The 22,615-nt window shown below is 37.5% G+C and overlaps 1 protein-coding gene across 3 annotated transcripts in view; it reads left to right on the forward strand.

Annotated features, from left to right (window-relative positions):
• Positions 1-22,615, forward strand: part of LOC124151747 (transcription factor Sp9-like) — a 32,796-nt gene that overhangs the window by 4,681 nt on the left and 5,500 nt on the right. The window contains exon 1 of one of the 3 annotated variants that reach the window (XM_046524387.2): positions 16,586-16,674. The exons of 1 other annotated variant lie outside the window; for it this stretch is intronic. In XM_046524387.2, the coding sequence (XP_046380343.1) occupies positions 16,651-16,674 (24 nt within the window). In that variant the 5' untranslated portion in view covers positions 16,586-16,650. Of the gene's footprint in view, positions 1-16,585; positions 16,675-22,100; positions 22,257-22,615 lie in introns of those variants that run through there. One more of the 3 variants, XM_046524376.2, reaches the window with a different exon arrangement.

The following is a 22,615-nucleotide window of genomic DNA, read 5'->3' on the forward strand; positions in this document are numbered from 1 at the left end:
GAATCGAACCCGGGTCTTCGGCGTGACGAGCGAACGCTTTAACCACTAGGCTACCGTAGAAGTAAATTGTTTATCAAAGAGTCGTACGCACAACACGCCCAATATAAAATTGATGCACATAAGACAAACAGTGGATGTAGAGCGTCAGTAATTGCGCCATCGTGACTCAGGATGTTCCCGTCTATCACTTGACAGTCTGGTTTGTTCACAGGCCGCCTTTGGTGTGCGGTGCCAGGCAACAAACACGCACTTCCTTTCTTATACAAATTGCGTCTGTAACGGGTGATAACGGTACACCTCATGTCATTATTGATTTTCAATGATACATTCATATAATTGTCATCGCTATTTTGCCTTCAGTGGAAATTCGGTAGATAATCGAGACTGGTTGACATGTATATATATTTGAGTGATTGAGTTGGGTTTAACGCCGCTTTTAACATTATTCCAGTTATATCACGGCGTGTCAGCTTACTGTGGGAGGAAAGACCAAAGTGATGCAGGTCTAAGACGTTTACCACTTCGGTGAAACCCACAAGCACGGGTATGGTGCTGACAAACCTAGAAACATAATTAGGGCGAACCGGGATTCGAACCCACAATCATAGGTTTCTGGCGTGCCCAAGGGACGCAACTCTGCACAGCGAATCGCGGCGCCTTAGACGACTGGGCCACCCGTGCCCCCTATATATATTTGAACAGTAGATCAGTTATTAAACGCCTGAGATGTGGCAGGAAAACCCGAAGTGATGCAGATCTTAGACTTTTTTTAATTTGGTGGAACACACGAGTACGGGTATGGTGGTTATAAATCTAGAAACATAATCAGAGCGAACCGGGATTCGAACCCATTTTCATGGGTTGTCACACGCCTAAGGGACACAATTCTAGCTGCACAAAGAATTGGCGCGACCTAGACGATTGGGCCACCCTTGCTTCGAGAAGACGATTAAGAGTACTGTAAGCATGCCAATTTGATTATACATGAGTGAGTGGGTGAGATGGTTTTAACGCCTCTTTGAACAGTATTCCAGTTATATCAAGGCGTGTCAGCTTCATGTGGGAGGAAAGCCCCAAGTAATGCAGGTCTCAGACGTTTATCACTTCGGTGAAACCCACGAGCACGGGTAAGGTGCTGATAAACCTAGAAACATAATCGGGGCGAACCGGGATTCGAACCCACAATCATAGGTTTCTGGCATGCCAAAGAGACGCAACTCTGCACAGCAAACGCACGGACATGACCATGATTATACGTATCAATATGAATTTGTACACATTAGTATTAATATTGAAACAAATATACGTATGAAATGTGTAAACGAGAATATGGGCCTGGATCTTTGTTTTTGTGAGAATGAAACGATCTAGCGTAATACCGAGTACATCAGGATAGATTTGTGTATATGCGGGTATATTAGCCTGGGTTTGTGAAAAGCGAGTACATGTGCATACGCGTGAATTTGTTTGAAAACATGCACGGTTGTTTTTGCATTGATTTGTGAAAAGCGGTTCAATAATCATGAACTTGTGTATTAGCGAGTGCATCAGCCTGGATTTGCCAAATTGCTAGTGCATGAGCTTGAATTTGTGTATTCGCGAGTGCATTAGATCGAATTTGTGAAAAGCGTGTCCTTAAATATGAATTTGGGTAGGTGTTAGCAAAAGCGAGTACATGCACATGAATTTGTGTGCATAGACAATCTACGGGTATTTCAGCATGGATTTCTGAAAAGCGATTCCATAAACACAAACTTGTGTTTATGCGGGTATATCAGCATTGATTTATAAAATTGCGAGTATATAAGCATGAAATTGTGTCAAAGCCAAAATTTGAGACAGGCTGGTTAGGCTCATCATCAGCTCAGGGTCCTTGCCCCCTCTACACGCAGCCCAGACAGCGAATGGGACTTCTCCCAGGAAGCGCTGCCTGGTCAAACCCACCCAGAACTTTTCGGAGAATGTGAAGACTCCCCAACACTGCAGCCTTCTGCATTACCCAGATTGTCAGAAGGGCTGTATTCCTGGTAGCAAACCCGGGTACTCTCCCGATGTCAGTCAACAGATTGGGAGGTACCAAACCTAAGGCATCGAGAACATCGAGGACAACTTGGTACTTGGGATGCAAGCGTGACATTTCGAAAGCGAATGTTTTTCCTCAATCTGGTCAATCACATTAGTGTCAAAAGAGACAGAAAATTCAATGATATAAATGATTTCATTAGATTTATCTAAGAGGACAAGATCAGGTTTGTTGGCCTGGATACGTCTGAGGCTGTCAATGGGCCTATTCCAAAGAATTGTGTATATATAATTTTTCATGACGCCCTCTACATATTCCGGGTCGTACCATGGTGGACCTCTGTGTCAAAACCACAAGCATGGCGAAGACGGTAATAAAATGATCGAGCTACACAATCATGTCGCTTAAGATACTGTGTTTGTGCCAAAGCTGGGCATCCACTGACAATGTGTTTGACAGTCTCATTAAATTCATTACATAATCTACATTTCATATTTACATTTTAATGCAAAATCACACATTGACGGTTTCGAGTGGGAAGTGATCATCTTCCCGAGGCAAGTAAGTTAACTGACTATAAAAGTGCAGTTTCCACCCCTGCAGGATTTGCAAAGCATGTGCACCGCTATCTCATTGTAAACAGATATTTTCTAAATCTTTTCATGCTTTTAATCAAGGTGCTCACGTGATTTGATGCACTTCGCGATGTAAGACTCGTTTTATCACAATATAGCTCTTGATTATCAATCAGATCGTCTTGACTGGGCGCCACCGTTTTGTTTGAAGCAAATGAAAGTGATACGAGAGGTTGAATCTGATTGGTCAATAGGAGAGGCATAGCAAGGACATAACTCGTAATAGCTACTGGTGGCGCTACGATCGAGCCCAGTAATTCCAGCCTAGTTCGGCAAGGGTGGAAACTGGACTTTTAAAGTCAGTTAATTCTCTTGCCTCGGGAAGATGGGAAGTGACTGGTCCTGAGCAGCAAACAGAAAGCCTTCTGTTTCACCTGTCAGACCAGCCGACTTCATCCAAGCGCAGGGTTTCTGATCTTCTCAGCCTTCTTCTTCTTCTTATTATTATTACATATCGCAGGTATCCGGGTACTTGTATTTGCTCAAATGCGGATAGAAATACTGTGTTACAAAGTAGAGCTAGGTTACCTTAAGATTGAAAATTCTGAACGGAGTTTGGAACCAAGCATCGCTAAATCTACAGGTACATGTTACCTAACTCTACATTGAAACACAGTATGTTTATCTCCATTCCACAAATACAAAATCAAACGCAAACTCTTTGGTAATTTTGAAGCTGTTGAGTTAGGCGTGAGGGTGTTGACACTAATATTTTGTTTGTTGTTTAACGCCGCACTCAGCAAAATTCCAGCTATATGACAGCGATCTGCTAGTAATCGAGTCATAGCCAGACAATCCAGTGATTGACATCATGAGCATCAAGCCACGCAATTGGGATACGATGACATGCATCAACCAGGTCAGCGACCCTGACCACCCGACCCCGTCACGGCAAGCTTTCGTTTGCTGAAGATCTTTTTCTAACAGGGCTTTTTTTTTATCTCAATTAATGAAACATCGATAATTAAACAACGTATGGCAATGTACATTCTGAAACATATTTGTTTACATCATTATATTTTTTCTCGCGTATGTGACAAGTATTTTCAGTGTGTAACATAGTCGCTTCATAAGCCGACACGACGTATGCACCATGCAATAAGGAAAGCAATGCAAAATAGTGTTCTATACGGTACTATTTTGACATACCAACGCTCATTGTGACGTAAAAGATATGTCGCATAGTCTGAAAACAGCACATGTCAAGCTTTCTGTGAAACCTAATATTTGTTAATTGTTATACGCCTTTTTCCGGGGAATTTAACGCGTGTCCTGAGTAACATAATACTACAAATACTTGGAATGCTGCAGTAACTTAACTCTGCATTTTCAAAATACCTATCGACAAATATTGAGAATGATGTACATTTCGATAGCATCCGCGGTGATGAGGGTGTCAAATCAGTTGTTTCAGTTAGATGTGGTTAATGTGATTTGAAACCACTGATTCATCAACCAGAATCAAGTTTGCGGTAGCGTTGTTTGAAAGCCAGTTTCATATACATTTTGAAAGTATGTAAGCCTGGATTTGTGTATTCATGAGTATGTGGTGCCTGCTTTGTGTACAAGCGTTTATATAGGTCTTGATTGCATAAGCCGGCTGTAAGACAGCTGCGAGGTTGTCAGCTTGAGTTCAGCAGGACATTTTTGAAAGTATGTTAATCTTAATGCGTGTATAAGCGATTGTGAAAGCCTGGTTTTGTGTTAAGCGAGTTTGTAAGCCTTGATTTGTGTACAGGCGATGCTGTTTGTTTGTTTGTTTGTTGTTTAACGCCGCACAATTCCACAATATTCCAGCTATACGATGGCTGTCTGTAAATAATCGAATCTGGACCAGACAATCTAGTGATTGACATCATGAGCATCGATCCACGCAATTGGGATACGATGACATGCATCAACCAAGTCAGCGAGCCTGACCACCCGATCCCTTTAGTCGCCTTTTATGGCAAGCATGGTTTGCTGAAGGCCAAAACTACCCCGGATCTTCATGGGTAATTTAAAAAACGAATGTAAATATTCATCAGTGATAAAGTACAATGGTTTGGTCCAGACTCGATTACTTACGGACCGCCGTTATCTAGCTGGAATATTGCGATGCTGTAAGCAGATTCAAAAAGTCAACGCAAGAGAATAATTGATTACCTGTCGAAACCGATTCAATGGGTTGTCGTCAAAGGCAAAATAGTGATAACAAGTATATAAATGAATCACTGCAATCAGTCAATGATGACACCAGGTGTTCGCGAAAAGGGTAAGCCTGTCCTGTCCTGTAGCACCCGCAACGATTTTCAATGGTCCATTGACACAAATTTCATCTATTTCTCCTTTTGGACTAGACCCGTGAAGATACCGGCGTAGAATAGGTCTTCAGCAACCCATGTTTGCCGTAAAAGGTGACAATGCTTGTCGTAAAAGGCGACTAACGGGATCGGGTGGTCAGGCTCGCTGACTTTGGTGATACATGTCATCGATCCCAATTGCGTGATCAAAGGGATCGAACGTCACGGGATCAATTCTCCATATGGTGAAGTGGCATGACACTCTTCTCACTCAATGGTTATATGATTTTGTTTGTGTGTTTGTTATTTAACGCCACACTCAGCAAAATTCCAGCGGTCTGTAAATAATCGAGTCCGGACCAGACAATTCAGTGATTGACATCATGAGCCTCGATCCACGCATGTGGGATACGATGACACGCATCAACCAAGTCAGCGAGCCTGCCCACCCGATCCCGTTAGTCGCCTCTTACGACAAACATAGTTTCTTTTTACGGCACGTATTGTCTTCAACTTTCCAATACTCGAGCAATATTCTGGCAGCTCAAGCCTTTGGTGTCTACATTTGACAACGTTGGAGGTACAATCGAACATGCTCTTTCTACGAATTAAACGACTCTTGCTCAAAAGTTGTTTGAACAGGGTTACAGCAATCGAAGGCCTCAGTAAAGCCTTGATCAAATGTCGAATTGGGGGACTAAAACAAGGACTGGTCAGCTCGGAGTCAATATACCGTGTCTGAATGGGGTATTCGTGTTAAACTGCGGCATGATATCTCAGTGGGCTAGCACTATGATATCGTCATACACAGCCACACACACACACGCGCGCGCGGGGACACGTGCATGCACGTCGCTATATGAGTGCAAAAATCTCGAACGCGACGTTAAACCCCATTAAACCTCACATATTGTGTAACGGGAACGTTGTAGCTTAGTGATTAAAGCTCGTCACGCCGAAATCCATTTCTAATCTTCCCCGTTGCTGAAATATTGCTAAAGGCGGCGTAAAACGATACTCACTAACTAAAACATAATTCATTATTAAGACATTGATATAACTAATATAAGATCATTCGTAACAAATACTACGTGAATACTTCACTTTCTTAAAAATGTTCCAAATATGACATGTTCAAGTAAAAGCTAATCATCATATTGTATAATGCGAACCGTTATTTCTGCCACAGAGCACACGAAATTATGTGTTTTATGCCATTCAAAACCTTTGATGTAGTTTTATATGAATGATCACATTTATTTCTCATCCAACACTGGATATCGCCCCTATGAGATCAAACGATATCACCAGGCAGGAAAATCGCTTCCGTGATCAAAAGTACGGGGACAAAAAATGTCTGTATTATATATATGTTAATCAAAATAATAGATTCTGAAAATAAAGGCTTGAGGCCAAGGTTCATAAAAACAAAGTCCAATCTTTGTTCTTGGTTGAAAATATTACTTTCTGGTATTCGTAGCCTGTGACGTCATGTCATGTCATGATGTCAGAGTATTGTCACGAAATCTGAACGTTTTTTTATACAGTTTGTGGGGGTTTGTTTTGTATTTCTTGGTGAAATAACCTGTACGTATGCTTGTTTAAACTGTGTAAACAATAGAGAAGCGTATTTGCCTTGTTTTACTTATCAAACGACGAAGGTTATATACAAAAGTTCATTTAATATACATTTGACATACAAAATGAAGAACAGGCACGGAGTGTTTGAGGGCAGAATACCTTTGGTATTAGATACACAGTAGTTATATATAAATCGAAATACACGTTCTCATTGTCTGCATTTTTCACAGCACAGGTTTTAACAAAACATTTGTATTCATTTCACACCGACAGAATGAACAAAAGTGACCCTTTACACATTTCCGTTTGCTGTTGAACACATCCTGTGCGACATTGAGATGTTCAAATTGATTACTCGTCTTCAGATATCTCTGGCTCCCATAGCTCGAAACGGAAATGCCATATGTGGGATTGAATCTCCTTTCAGAAAGTACAATCAGAATCAATCAAAACTTCATCCACGTGGGTTATTTCCTGAATTCACAATGCCATAATCCGGGAAACGGTCTTTATATTAATCCTGAATTTCACTATCTAAGATTTTCAGCAGAGAGTGTTTTCTTCACGACAGGCTCGAAGCAGGTGATACTAACTCTCACAATGTTGTCAAACTGATTAGGATCAGCGACCGTCATACGATAGGTGTTAGAGGCAGTTTTATGGGAAATGTGATCTACTCGTGTTAATGATGAGGATGGATGGAGATCCGTGCGGTGATAGTTTTGTTGAATGTTCCGTCCCGGGTTTAATGTCGGGAGTAAATAACCCGGATGAAACGTGGTTTCGAAGATACGGCGTCAGATAGAAGGGTGCAGCTACTTTGGTAGAAATTATGCTTGGGTAGAACAACACATAAATCAGAAACTGTTTCACCTTTTCACCCGATAAGGGGATGTTGCCATTATCTAGAAGAGAATTGTAAGATTTTCCATGGTGTTAAAATTTTAAGATCTCATTGAAAGGATGAACCTCTTAATCAAACCACCATTCTGACAACTAGATCTGATAGGATTGTCTGAGTTTACTATCCTGGTTGATAAAATATATACTAGTGAATAAGTCATTAAAAGCTGTGGTAATAAATAGAAATATATAACATTTGCTAGCGTGTGTAGTATTTTCTATCTGTGGCTATTATACACATGGAAAGAAATTACGCACCGCTTATTATATTTTCCGTCCAAAACAGCCGTTTACAAACACGTGTAATGTATTATTTTGTCTGTTTAAACTGTACCAATGAAATAGTTCTATGACAATCCTTTTATGTCTTCGTGTATTTTTATTTAGTCTCGAGGTAAAAGCGCTCGATTGACACGTCGAACACCGAGTTCGAGTCCCACCAGGGTCACAATGAATGAAGCCCATTTCAAGTGGTACTTAAAATTGTCCAGCTGTATTTAAAAAGAGACCCCAATAACAATTTGAATTTGATGTAGATGTTTTAATTGGTTTTGAAAATATAAACTACAATAACTTTAAAATGAACCTGAGGGACCTATACCACACCTTGCTCTTACTAAATACATTTATACTGAAATAAGGATTAAAACACATAACAATAAACTCCTGTGAAAACATTAAAAGACCAATGGCTGATGTTTCGGCCATATTAGACTATGGATCGGAAACTTGAGATACAATGCCCCTTTACATCAACAAAGTTCAACCCACATTGCAGGTCATTAAAAAAAGTCATTAGATTTAACGCCAAACAGTACGTCTGACGACGGACAACTCGCTATGACACAATCTGACATGACCCTTAGCCAGGTGAGCTGAGAAAATGTTGTCTTGCCTGGCAATTCTGATCACTGAAAGTTTTATAACATTGTGGATATGGCTGACAAATATTGACAGTAGTTTAGAAAACTTAGAATTAATTCAGTTAGCGAACAATTACCAAAGTTTACTGCAACATTTATAAATACAAAAACTTTCCCAGCGTTCGTACAAGGTGGCTATCGACATTTTACGCCTGCTATCTGACGCTCCCTTCTTCCCCGTCATCTCATCCAGCTCTGGGTATCTTGTAACAGAGTAATTACGTGCGCGTTTCTAACGTATTTGCATTGGAAAACCGTGCTCCGCTCTCGTTATGTTCATCAGGACCCGCTCTAGCATCGACTTCTTCCGTAAATAGGATCATTAAGTGGACAAAATTGCAGAAAATTACAGAAAATTGCCTTGATGTCACCTGATTATAAAAGTGAAGAAAATCAAGAGCAATTATAATTATACTTTCATTCTCGCTGATTAGCAGGCGCGGGGAAGCCACGACAATTTAAATTTTAGAAGACAAGTATTTTAATTTGATCCCCAGGGACTATTCCGCGGCGGAGCTATAATTTCAGATGTTGTTTAGTCGCGAAATTGCGACCTCCTGATGCTAAAGAGTAGGGATCGATCATTGAGTGTTGGTTTTCATTTATCCTCCTCCTCGTTTCTTCCGCTTGCCTCTCCAGACATTCTCATCTGCCCTAAGGACACTCAATGAATGCTCCCGAGCTGTACAAAGTCGCCAATCCTTTCAGAGCCGGACAATGCGTAATCCTTACACACACTCTCACAATACAATAACTGCTCCCTAGTCTAATCCGCCATTTTATAACAGGATGATTTGGTCGCGTTGTTTCCGTTCTCGCGCATATTATTGAAACGAAAACTGTCTGTTGTCATACAATTCCCCACTGATCGAATCGTCTGACCAATGCATCCGTAATTTCGGCAATTTATCCGACAAGGTCAGATGCTGAGGGGAATCTGACAAGGGAACGAACGCTTGACTATCCCTATACGCTACTTTGGAATAAACTGCTTTAGAATTCGCACCAGCGAGCAGTCATTTTTTGACCCAGGGTAAAGCTTAAAGGAAATAAAATATTCAAAATAGGGTAAATTAATTCTGAATTTGGGCGATTTAGGTTCATTTCTGTTTGCTGATGGCCAGATTGGAGTATTTACAAGCTTGTCTATTGCCAGTAATAACATGCTTTCACGCGGCAGTGGAATATTTGAATCGTTCTCCTAGATGTTCCGTTGAAGGAAATCATCAATCTTTTCAGTGTGTCTTGAAATGCACTTGAAGAGACGAGTGGTCCTGGTTGTAAATTGAAAAAGCTCTTTCAAAATATTGGATTATCCTGAGCCATACGTTGGTCACTGCTGGTGCTAATTTTCACACTTGGTGTCGGTTGTACCAATAAAGTCCATTATGAAAATGTGCCTTGTCAATATTTCTCCCTCAGTGAACATGAGAATGAAATTTCATATTCTGACATTTGATCTTACAAAACACATTCACCTGTTGGCTAAATTTTCGCTTATACGTGTATATACGTTCGCGTGTGACAAAAACGGATATGTACACACATATTTCAAAGCATTGATTAGTGTCATGTTGTACAGGTTTGGTTTTGGTGTTTTTGTTTTGTTTTACGCCGCACTCAGCAATATTCCAGCTATATGACGGCGGTCTGTAAATAATCGAGTCTGGACCAGACAATCCAGTGATTAACATCATGAACATCGATCCACGCAATTGGAATCGATGACATGCATCAATCAAGTCAGCAAGTCTGACCACCTGCACAATGCACACACACACACACACACACACACACACACACACACATCTTTCTTACAAATGGTTTCATTGACATGCAAGACTTCTGTCCATATTTATATAGCTAGGACGTTGGTTACATATCATTTCCTTCAATAACAACCGCCGTCATATAGCTGGAATATTGCTGAGTGTCGCGTTAAACAACAAATAAGCAAACAAACAAATCCTTCAAGAACATATATGTACAATGATTCATACATAAAGCTACAAAAAACATTTCTATTGTCATACAAATATATGCTGAAAGCAGTCCTTTGGAAATAAAAATAATTTGCCTTTAATCAATTTAGAAACGTGTAATTAGTGACCACAGGTAGTTATTGGGGTTAAAATGGTTTATGTATGTGTGTTGTACTACATGCTAACTGAAGTTAAAACATGTTTTTACAAATGGCGTTATAAGCATATTTATGTATGGGTTTTTTATATAAATATCATTTGCTTTCCTTCAATAATATATAGTATAGTTTCGTTGAACGCATATGATTATTGACGTTATGTTCTATTTGTGTTTGTTAATGAAAGTGTTGTGCACCAATGGCTAAACTAGGAATATAAAAATAAGTCAAGCTTTCTTACAAATGGTTCTATCAACATGTTTACTGTAATAATCATTTGATCTCCATCGGTGATTTTTATGATTGCGCGGTGCATAATGGACAAAAGTAAATCATGCTTTCTTGCAAATGCTTTCATCAACATTTAGGTCATCAGAATATATCTGTGTACGATGATATATAATTATGTATCTTTCTCCGTCAATGATATAAAAGGCACACTGTCCTCTCATTCATCCAAGCGCAGAGAACACTTGGCCGTTTTATCGAATAATTAGTGGCGATAATTTATTTATGAGATTGTACCGTATAACAGACAAATCTACGAATATAAAGTAAATGAACTTTCTTTCATATGATTTTTTACACTGTTTAGGACACCAGAACACAAAAATATGGTTACGATGTTAGACGCACATAATTTGTTTCGCTTAAAAAATATACAGTACAGTTTCGTTGAATACAAATTAATTATTAGATTTAATTCGTGTATGCATTCATGTCCACGGCGTAAGTATGTACCACACATACACGGCACAGTTAACTCTTTTAAATATTTGTGTGCACGTTCTTTCGTTGTTGTTGCATTAAGTGTTTAAGAGGTCGCCTTCTGCCTAAGCAATTTCGGCTGATCTGTCCCCCTTTGGGACTCATGCAAGTTCTTTCGTAATACGCTTTAGTTATATATGTACATGATACAAAAAAGATTCAGCGAGTAGATAAGGTCATTGTAAGATAACATATTGTAAGAATATGAAATTTCGTTCCCCTGTTCACCTAAACAAAAGTTTGGTTCAGGTTCCGTTAATGCCAATTACTTTTAAGGCGGAAAATGAATCTGAAAATAAATGACACTTTATTACAAATGACTTTTTAAAACTTTCAGGGCATCAGAACATGTTTATCTACAACGTTTATTTATCATCATCATCATCTTATCTCCATCAATGATGTAACGGGCATGATGTCGTTTCTTTTATCACGGAGGACAGAACACGGGATCGTTTTATCGAAACATAATAATACTCTGCCGTGTCTCATGATTTTCAATCCTCTAACAAGGAGGACGTAAATGTCAGGCAAACAGGTGCCACACGTAATGCACGCTCAAATCGGATTTACTTTTCAATTTCAGACAATTATCCTTGCGTCATGCTAGTGTTACCGCAAGAAGACAGCGTGCGAAAACATCTCCTTGCCTGACCCTACTCATTAATTTCATTATGTTGACCTTCCACGGCCTCATTATAGACTCATCCTCAAAGTTAATTTAACTCATAGATATGCTAAGGTTCAAGTAAGTTGTAGATACCTATTCTCAAACCATGGACGTCACGCCGATCGTCAAAAGACACTGCCTGTTGGACAAGAGATTAGCGTAGTTAAGACGTCGAGCCGATTATGCCGCTTCGTTGACTTGATTCCCACTTCCGTTTTCTATGGCGAGTGCACAATAGGGAGAAGAAGGCGGACAGAAAGAAGAAAACTAAAATCACCTCTCCTGCAGATGTTTGTGATCAATTATGGTGAAAAAGAAGCGTAACTGGCCTTACACTGTGTTGTGCGATGCATTCCACTTTATTGGCCTTGAGATATCCGGGGATGCCTCGAAGTTATTGGGTTCTATAGCTTGTTATAAAGGATACGGGAATGCTTGACACGCAAATTTCGGAAAGCCCTAGTCATATTCGAATTTAAATGATAATGCCTTTGATACGTTCTGCCTTCTATATCTCTCTGTCAGTGTAGCTCATTTATGAAAATATGGCTTTATAAACAAAATAAACTATTAAAAATCAAAATTATATCTTTCAGAATCTTCATTCAACACGGGGGAATTTATAATCTCAGCACCGTAAATATTGTAAATGTATTGCTATGTTTTACATCGATATCAGTCTTTTTGCTCTACTGATCGTATTGTATGGTAACAGAAAGAACTATAATATTTGACAGATATTATCTGTGTGACGGGTACCGCCGGTGGGACAGGATACACCCACCTTTCACGAACTCATGTCGCATCACCATTGTATATTCATAAACACATGATTATGTTGTAGTCGGACTCGTTCAGTGGACTACATTTGGACGAGGTTTGCTTTTAAACACATTATATTTACATTGAAAGGTCGGAAGCACTGGCCAAAATTAACTGAGGGCCCTTATGCTTATGGAAATTATCTTGTGGCTTTTCTTTACTCATCATATACCCATGAAGATCCGGGGTAGAATAGGTCTTCAGCAACCCATGCTTGCCGTGAAAGGTGACTATGCTTGTCGTGAAAGGCGACTAACGGGATCGGGTGGTCAGGCTCGCTGACTTGGTTGATGCATGTCATCGATCCCAATTGCGAGGATCGATGCTCATGATATTAATCACTGTATTGTCTGGTCCAGATTATTTTTTCCGATTATTTAATGACCGCCGTCATATAGCTGGAATAATGCTGAGTGAGGCGTTAAACAACAAACCAACCAACCAACTACTCATCATAACTATTAGTGTCGTGATCATGAAAAAACAGGACCTAATTACTGACTTGTACTACAGTAAACTACGGTTATAACGAACTCAAAGGGACCACTAATCTTAGTTTGTAATAACCGTAGTTCGTTATAAAAAACATGTATACAGCATATATACAACAAATGGCCAGGACTAAAAGATAAGTTCGTTATATCGGTCAGTTCGTTATAAGCGTGTTCGTTATAAACGTAGTTTACTGTATTATTGGTAACAGTCCGGTACCATGAACCATGACCAGTGGTGTAAGCATTCAGTTCTTATGACAGCATAATAAACTACACTTTGATAGCATTGAGGATCTGGTGGTTTCCCCGCCGCCTTCTGTCTGATCTTGTTCATGTCGACCAAAGGAAATGTCAGGATTTTCCAACATTCTTGTGTAGATGTGTGTGTGTGTGTGTGTGTGTGTGTGTGTGTGTGTGTGTGTGAGAGAGAGAGAGAGAGAGAGAGAGAGAGAGAGAGAGAGAGAGAGGCGATAGTGCATTAGAGCATGGATATTATGATGTATGTTAGTAATTCCCTTTTTCGCGAACACTTGATATCATCACTATTTGAAAATGATTCATAAACACATGCTCATGATATAGTCGGAATCATACAATCGATTTTACGTGTTTATTTCCCTGTTCGCCGCACTCCCATGTCGCTTTTATTTAATTCTTTAAGAAGCACGAGTTTGTCATTTATGAGGCAATGATTTTCGGACGATGTTTATTGGAATAAACAGACTGAGTACACATTTACTAAAGTGTTTTTATTCAGACGCCACTTATTTATTTCAATTCCTCATTTTTCCACTTGAAACAATAGACAACCGTTCTTTCAACCAGAAGCCCACACCCATGTGAGTTGGTAAAATGCAAATCACTGTAATGGTAAACACGTGTATTAAAACATATATTCAGTGTATCACTTGATATGTGATAATTCACGAATTGGATTTAGATTATATGCTTACAATACACTGTACAAAACATCAAATAATCTTTCATCATCAGTACCATCTGCGTGCTTTAACCCGTAGTATCGATGCTTTTCGTGTATCATATTATATGATGTATACCAATTGCTAACAGGACGAAACTTTTAAAGTAAATTGCCACCTAGTTGTCAGTTCATTGAATCATATGCGACATCTGTTTTTTTTAATAATTACTTTTTCTAGGCTAGGTTAATTTTACCTTTGTGCTTATAATGTTTCATGATATACCCAATAAGCAATCTTATCTAAGTATAATTTGTTTTATCTTTTTATATACGCATTATCTAAATTTTGTAAGAATTAATGTGTTTATTGTATAATTTTAAAATATTTATATTTCGTATAAATGAAATTTAGGTAAATAGGTAAAATACAATTTACACACGTATGTGGGGCATAAATGTCAAAACAAATTAAATATTAAGTATTTCTGTTGCATTCATTTTACATCTAAATATGATGAGGGTAGAAGAAGGTATTATAAAACATACTATTGGAATTGTATTATTATTAATAAAAATGAGAATGAAGACTTGCAGAGAAATCCATAAAGATCATATTGTATAAAAACTTGGGCAATTTTACTATGACATCCTGAATTTCATACCATACAGGGATCCACCCGTTATGTAAAGCAACTATACTGTCCTTATTCCTTTCTCGAAACATCAGAGTATGGTGACATCGGCGCTTCTCTTTATTCCGCATGAACAAGCTTCGTCACTAACTTGGAGGAATATGTGGATTAACTGTGTTCGCTTCACATACCCCTATATTAAGGAGGCGTTACTCCTCACAAAACCTCCGTGAAATATGGGGCGCATTATCTTAAATTGACCTATGTGAAATTCTAGAATATCTTAACTGTGACTCATGTTATTTGGTAGGAACATTGCTTGAGGACATCCATGTACACGTATGGGATATTTTGAGGTATTTGATGGCAAGGTTGGCTGACAATCAGTGAGTGTTTATGGAAACATTTAAAACCGTTTCACCGGATTTTCAAATAATTTATAAAAGTTAGGTTACATTCCTTTGTCCAATGTTATTATGCTTGGCCTGAAACATGATGTAATACAAAGCATGGCCGTATACTGGTAAATGATACACGAACATTATTTAGTATTTGTAACTCTATATATATATAAATGAACTTAAATATTTTTAAAAAATTTGTCATGTAAAACAAGACCATATCACACTATCTGTTTTGTCATTCACTGAAAATACTGATTAAATGCATAAGCAAGCCCTGTGTGTGAGAACAACTGCATTGTGAATATATGGAATATAAAGCTTGCGCAGAAATTTATCCTGAATACACTTCGTCAGCATGCTTTACTTAATAGGCGTGATACTTAAGCATCTAAGCACCGGCCCTTCTTTGTAGTTGCGTATATTCCTTATGCAAACAGAAGCTATCTTACAAACAAACTACCCATTCAACACCAAATGGTAAAGCTTTGAACATCAAACTCGTCTTTTTCTTTTAAAAATTCAAATATGCAATTCAGTTTTGAATAATACTGTTCGTCACGTACGGAGACTGGCAGTTGCCCTTAAAAACGTGTAGCAAATTACGGGAGTGTGCTTTATAAGGAGATCATTATTGAATTATGAATTAATTTAAAGAAATAATTTGTTCTAATTTTTTTCTTCAGATAATATGTATACGATATGCGGTTAAGTGCAGTCTCACACGAAATAGGCTTATATTTCTTCATACGCTCAAACGGGGCATCCATCGACAAACAGTTTAGAAAAAATAAATTTATGAGCAGTATCATGTCTGAAAAATCATTTTTTGTAACCTCATTCCCCCGAAATCAAAGCAGTTTCCAGTACTTGAATTTGAATAAATAAGGCTATGCATCTCATGACAATGAAAAAGTAATGAGCTAATCTCTTGAAAGTTTTAAGAACTATTTCCATTGAAACAGTCAATAGAAAATAATCTTGGATACTGTTCGTGTGTTCTTCAGAGATCATGTGACATGTCTCCTCTGACATCCTTAGGAGAACATGTGGTTTTCAACAGCTTAAATCGGGTGTACTCTTTACGCGTGGCATAACTTGTCTAGTGTTAGAGTGCTGGTACAGGTATGAGCTGTCTTTAATGTGTAGCCTTTCCCGCATATAATGGGCTCATCTTGAATGCTTCAAGTAACGACAATAGGTTGTGACGGGGAGACACTCGACTAGAATTCGATCGCTGGACCGTCAACTCACAGAGGTGCAATTAGCTAGTTTTCCGGTGGCTCTGATTGGTGGTTATTTATAGCTATCCACTCCCCTAGCCACACAAATACTGAGAAATATAGTGTTAGAGGGAAAGGCGTGTCTGTGACTGTTAATGCCCGCAATTGAGGGGAATAAAAAACTAGTATCACTCGCCAAAGTTGGAATTAGGGAAGCCAGTCGCTCAAGATATGGCGGCAACTATCATTACTGGGGTAAGTTGCTCTATTTCATAAGGCTAGCTTTCTTTCTCGCCATTTGTCAAATTATATTGCACTGTTCCCATACAGGCTTTTATTAGTGTATCACCAGTTGCGTCATGTGATATTTATTCAAGATTAGTATCATCGTAAAATGTTGATTTTCGCTGATTGTATATTGTGTGTGTTGAATATTGTGCTGTGCCTTTTAATTTAGCAACATGGACTGATGTTCAAATTTTCTTTTATGATTCACAACCATGTTCCAGGAAACACCTCATTGACATCTGATGTAAATTAACTCGTATTAATATCACAAGGCATTGTATAGGATACTGGAGATGAGCTGTTTTTATTCAAAAATAGACGTATCAAGTCTTTGAATGACATGTAGAAGTGATACACGTAAGATAGAGAATTTATGGATGTCAACTTCTTTATCCTAATATTTAAGTTGACATCTATTAAGATGAACGTGTTTTTTACATTTATGCAAATATGTGTTTAATTAATGGCTTTATGCAAATATTAGTTTAATTAAAGGCTCATTTGGCTCAAAAGATTGTAATCTTTTACCAAATATTACAAGCCTATTGATGTAAGTAATAGACTTAATATACACCATAATTTAATTATTGAGCAAAGGTTTCACATGAAATCCATTTCCATACTCTCCACTGAATGTATATGTATGATGTTCAAGTGGGATCTTCAAATATAAAATAAACAGTTTAATGTTAAGACGTGTATTCTTCACAAATTAAATGCTTCATGTTATCTGCGTAAAGTATGCGTATGTTGTAGCATTTCCATCTTTAGTATATATTAATAAATCTTCATATCAATGACAAGCAACGCGTAATTGGACACATCAACCAGTCTGATATTCAACATTCACCTGTTTGATGTTGCTAAGTTATTTATTACCCATAATGTTTTCAAGTTAAAAAATCATTTTAACTTGGGAGGATAAAGTAAAACATAACAAATGTAATAAACTCCAAATATTATATCTTCAACCTTTTAATTCAATTCTGATCTTTATTGCATGAAAGGCCACAGGCCCATATAGAAAGCGTTACATAACATATTTTATAAGATACACAGTTTCAAGATATCAATTCTTATACACCTCCTGTATATATATCATTTAAATAAATATTTAAATATATAAAATAAATGGAAATAACACATCATGTATTTTTTATCTGATAATACATTCGTAAACGTTATATATGGAATAAAAACGTCCTCACATTGAAATGAAAGGTATGTATGACATCAACTTGAACCGTATTTTGTGTTATTAAAAAGCAAATGTAAGAACATGCCTGTTGAAGTTATTGCAAATGACCGAGCAAAAGGAAATATTCATCATTATTTCTTACTCCGCTTTTGAAGTTTTTTATCATCAGAACAACCACAAAAGGCAATATTTGATCATAGTACAGTTGATCTCTTGTCGTAACAGCTGCAAATCTCCTCTTGGTTTATGTTACAGGTGAAATATTTCACCTGTTTCATGTTTTGGAGTTACGAAAAAAGTTGTTTGCCCAAGGTTACAACATTCAAGGCTTCAGTAAAGCTTTCATTAGGTTTTATGGTAGACATGTGGAGGACATTTCCAAATTTGACGCATCAATGACAAATTGATGTCCGAAGCAATTCATTCTTTTGACTTGTACCATATGTTCCCTTGATCTTTTTGGTGTACAATTGATTCATTTTGTTTGCATGTGTTTGAGACAGGCGCCACCGGTAAGGTAGGATATGTTCACCTTTAAGCTAACACCTGGTTTCGTTACCATTTGATAGTGATTCATAAACACATGCTCATGATATAGTCGGAATCGTACAATAGACTCTGCTTTTAACAGAGATTTTTCATGAATACGAAAAGGGTTTTGTAGCTTATATATATATATTTGAATTATTTTCTGAAATATATACATTGTGTGCAAGATAATCCAGGAGATCATACAATACTTCAAAGGACGGCTATAGCATTAGAGGCTAACCGTTGGTTTGGTCTGTTTATTAGAAGTTTGATCAACAAGTGGATTTTCTGGGGAACTATTATATCTGCCGATTTTAAGACATTACACTTCAAACTATGGAATACTTCATGGACGACATGACTTTAAAAACATGTCATTTTAAAAGTAAACATTACATATCGCTTCGCAAGAAAAGATACGATGCTTAATGGGTTGGCTTGGCTGAGCCTTTTGTATGCAGTTGGGTATTGTAAAAACCCATAATGTATTTATGAAAGATGCTGAATGTAACTAAAGATAAGATTATAAATAGTGTATTATGGAAAAGAGAGTTTTACTACAGAAACGAGTGTTTTATTTCTGAAAAGGGAGTCTCATGCATAGAAGAGGGGCAGTAAAAGCACGGCTACATTCTAGTATGAAACCCTCTGTCGTATACCCAAGCTTTTATGACTTGGACCACCAGTGAGTAATCATTTGGATAATTTGATATTCCTACCATAACAGAGAGAGTAGATTTTTAAATCTTACATGCACAGATTTATAACAATTTGGATGGGTTTTTTTCAGAAATCGAATGCGTTTCTAAATTGTTGGAGTGTTGTTTATCGCAGAAATAACTAATATGTATGGAATATCTTAAAGAATAAGTAGTGCAATATCTCAAAATATGTTCTATCTCAGCGGTAAAATGGTGGCTTTTGTTTCGGTATTGTAACTTAAACGGATTTCTTTTGTATCGTGTAAATATGTAGGAGACGTTACGCAAGTGATAGTTTTATATTAACATTTACAAAAAAAGGGAAATTGTGCTTGTATTTCAAGAGGAAAAAGAGGAAAGTGAAACAATGCCATTGTAGAGATGAGATTGTTTGCTGACAATTACCGCAAGTTTAATAAATCGTTATATAAATTAAAAGTTTGGAACGACACCATCAAGTCATGTATCAAACCTGACTGTAAACATAGCATTCATCGTCACAAACATCTCAACTGCAAATTATGGATAGCAACACTTTGAGCTACAATATGTACAAAATCATTCGATTAATTTGATATTCAAATTTTGATTGATGAGAAGAAAATAATAAAAAACTCAAATATAAAACTCAAATAGATTTCATTTTACAAGAAAAATGATTTATCAAGGTTTAAGCATTGAAGAAAGAAGGTATATTGACATGATAAACCAAAATAATATGAAATGCTATACTTAATCTGGACAAAGCATTACATCATTGGCCAATAAATCACACAATCTTTCAGGGAGCACCATTACCCTGGAAACTAATGAGAATGAATAAACCAGTTTCTGTCTCCTCTCTTTGTTTAAAGTGAGTATTGTGACAGCGACTGGTCTCTAATTAAGTGTACAACATCTATCAAGGCAAAACAAGGCTCTAATCCTTCGGCTATGATAACAGGGCTGGTGTTTTACCGAGGGCCCATTAGAAACAGTAGAGGTAGTTGTTTGGACATTGTAATCCGCATGTTGTTGTCGGAGAAAGACAGATAACGTGTTAGGTGTGCCGGTGGTGCGGGCAATAGGCGGTCATACCCAGTGGTGCAAAAAATGCATCGTCACGTTGGTTGTCGTTAATGTCTGGTAGCGCAGCTTAATGTGGAATTTGTTGTTGAACAACGTACATGCTTAGATATCGATTGAGTAAGTATGATAGTACTCTTCGTTATAAAACGTAGTCTTCATAGAGTGAATATGTTAATGTTTTAAGATGTTAATCCTCATTTGCATGTATATTAATTGTACATTTTCACCTACGTGTGTACCACCCAAATGTAATGTGTTACAATTCAAACAACTATGCATTCACGTGTATATCTGTTATAATGAGTAATACGTGCATGGCATCATGTATAAGAGGACATGTAAAGGAAAGAGTGTCATGAAAATATGTTTGTAATGGAACTCAGTAGAAGGCAGATTTAATGACTCGGTCCAGACATATTTTTGTAGTTGACCCAGCATAGATAAATACTACTGAGCGTGTGATGAATGCTAACAATGCGACGGATTTGGCATATATTTCATCTTAATTTGCCTACAGTGAACCTTTTCATGGAAACATACCTTTAACGCATCAGTGACAAAAGAGTTCCGATGCAATTTCCTATTTTAACTTGTACCATATGTTCCTGTGTTTTCTCAGGTTAACAACTGACTTACCTTTGCATGTGTTTGTGACGGGTGCCAACGGTGGGGCAGGATACGCTCACCTTTTTGCGAACACCTGGTATCTTCACTACTTCATAGTGATTCATAAACACATGCTCATAATATAGTCAGAATTGTACAGTCGACTCTGTTTTGGGCTGAGGTTTCCTATGAATATGGAAAGGGTTTTGTCGCTTTTTTTTATTTACATTTTTTTTATTTAATGGCAGACCACGTACAAGAGAGGGTAGTTCTAATAATTGTTACGTTGAAAGCTTAATATACTTCAGGACATGTGGCAGTTCGTTTTGAATAAACTTTTATTTTATATTCTATCCTGATCGCAGTTGCCAGAATATAGGAAATATTTTCTCGTTGAACAAAACAACATTCTAGTTACAATGACATTTACACGTGAAGCTGGTTTCGATTAAAATGTGTACACCATTTTACGGAGAACGAACAAATAGATTAACTTTATGTGCCTAGAATGCCTTACACAAAGTCAAAATATAATCAAATTTCTGAACAAATAACATAAGCTAGAATTCGCTCACTCTTATAGTCTTCCAACTTATAAAGGATAAACATAAAAAATAAAATGTATATTATTTTGATATTTGAAGTGAAGTTCATAAATATCTTAATTTTATTTAAGACTACGTATCACTATTTGCACGTATTTGAATTGAATGTTTCAGCAATATGAGATGACAGGGCAAGGTATTTCATAGTGATGTTCTGGCCTTCATTTCAGTATTATCATCTTCATGCGCGGGTGAATGGGAATTTGATATTAGTTATTGTACTCATATTTCTAAACCTTCAAACCAATGTCATTATTTACTTTACAAACAATACACAAATACACTATCTGTAGTAGATGAAACAAAATCAGACAAATTTCTCTTGACATGCTTCTCCATTCAGCCAATCGAGTATTCAGTTTGTACCGATAACAACCACCCGTTAAATTGCCCATCGACCTAATCATATAGCAAATTACCGCAAAGTAGTGTCTTTTATTGTAAAGAAATCAGTAGGAAAGGACAGGGCATCACTTTCCCTACACAAAATACAAACACCGAGAGACAGCAGAGATTTGAACTCTTTTTGCTTATCCGCAGGTATCTTGTTTGAAGTGGTCATTTTCTTGTTGAACGGTCATTTTCTGACCAGTGGGCGGTCTCCATTATCAGGCCAATCTGATCACCCCAGGCGTCTTTGTGTACATGTTTACTTTACAAGTGATGGGGTTGATAAATGTATCCTTTGGGTATGTACAAGTTAACATTGTGGAACTTTGTCAGTATGAGCGCGTCTTTCAGACAGTAAGGTCATCTGATATCGGAGGTCTTGGATATATAAGAACGACTTTATCTTTGGATATGGCACCTGTCTTATTTGGGCCAGTACTGTATGGAAATGTAAGTACAATATCAAAACGTGAACCACTTAGCACTGGTTGGGACATTGTGTAATTTACATAGAATGCTGCGTGTAGTTTGTATTTATCGTTTTAGCACTATCTTCAAAATTAACGTCATCCAATTTTGGATTTCCAAATGTCTTATTTGAGTTGTTTTTTGTAAATGAGACATTTCACTTTGATTACTGACGTGTTATTCTGGTCTGTGTATAAACGCATTGATTTATTGCTTTTTAAAGACCTTCACTACCCAAGACACGACAAGAATTTCATAATATACAACATTACTTCCAAATAGGAATCTCTTATTTCACCTTCCCAGTAATTTCGTTTTCCGCCTGTACAGAAACCTTTAAA

The sequence above is a fragment of the Haliotis rufescens genome, unplaced genomic scaffold (genome assembly GCF_023055435.1).
Source record: "Haliotis rufescens isolate VD_foot unplaced genomic scaffold, xgHalRufe1.0.p SCAF_4, whole genome shotgun sequence".
NCBI classification, from domain to species: Eukaryota; Metazoa; Mollusca; class Gastropoda; order Lepetellida; family Haliotidae; genus Haliotis; species Haliotis rufescens.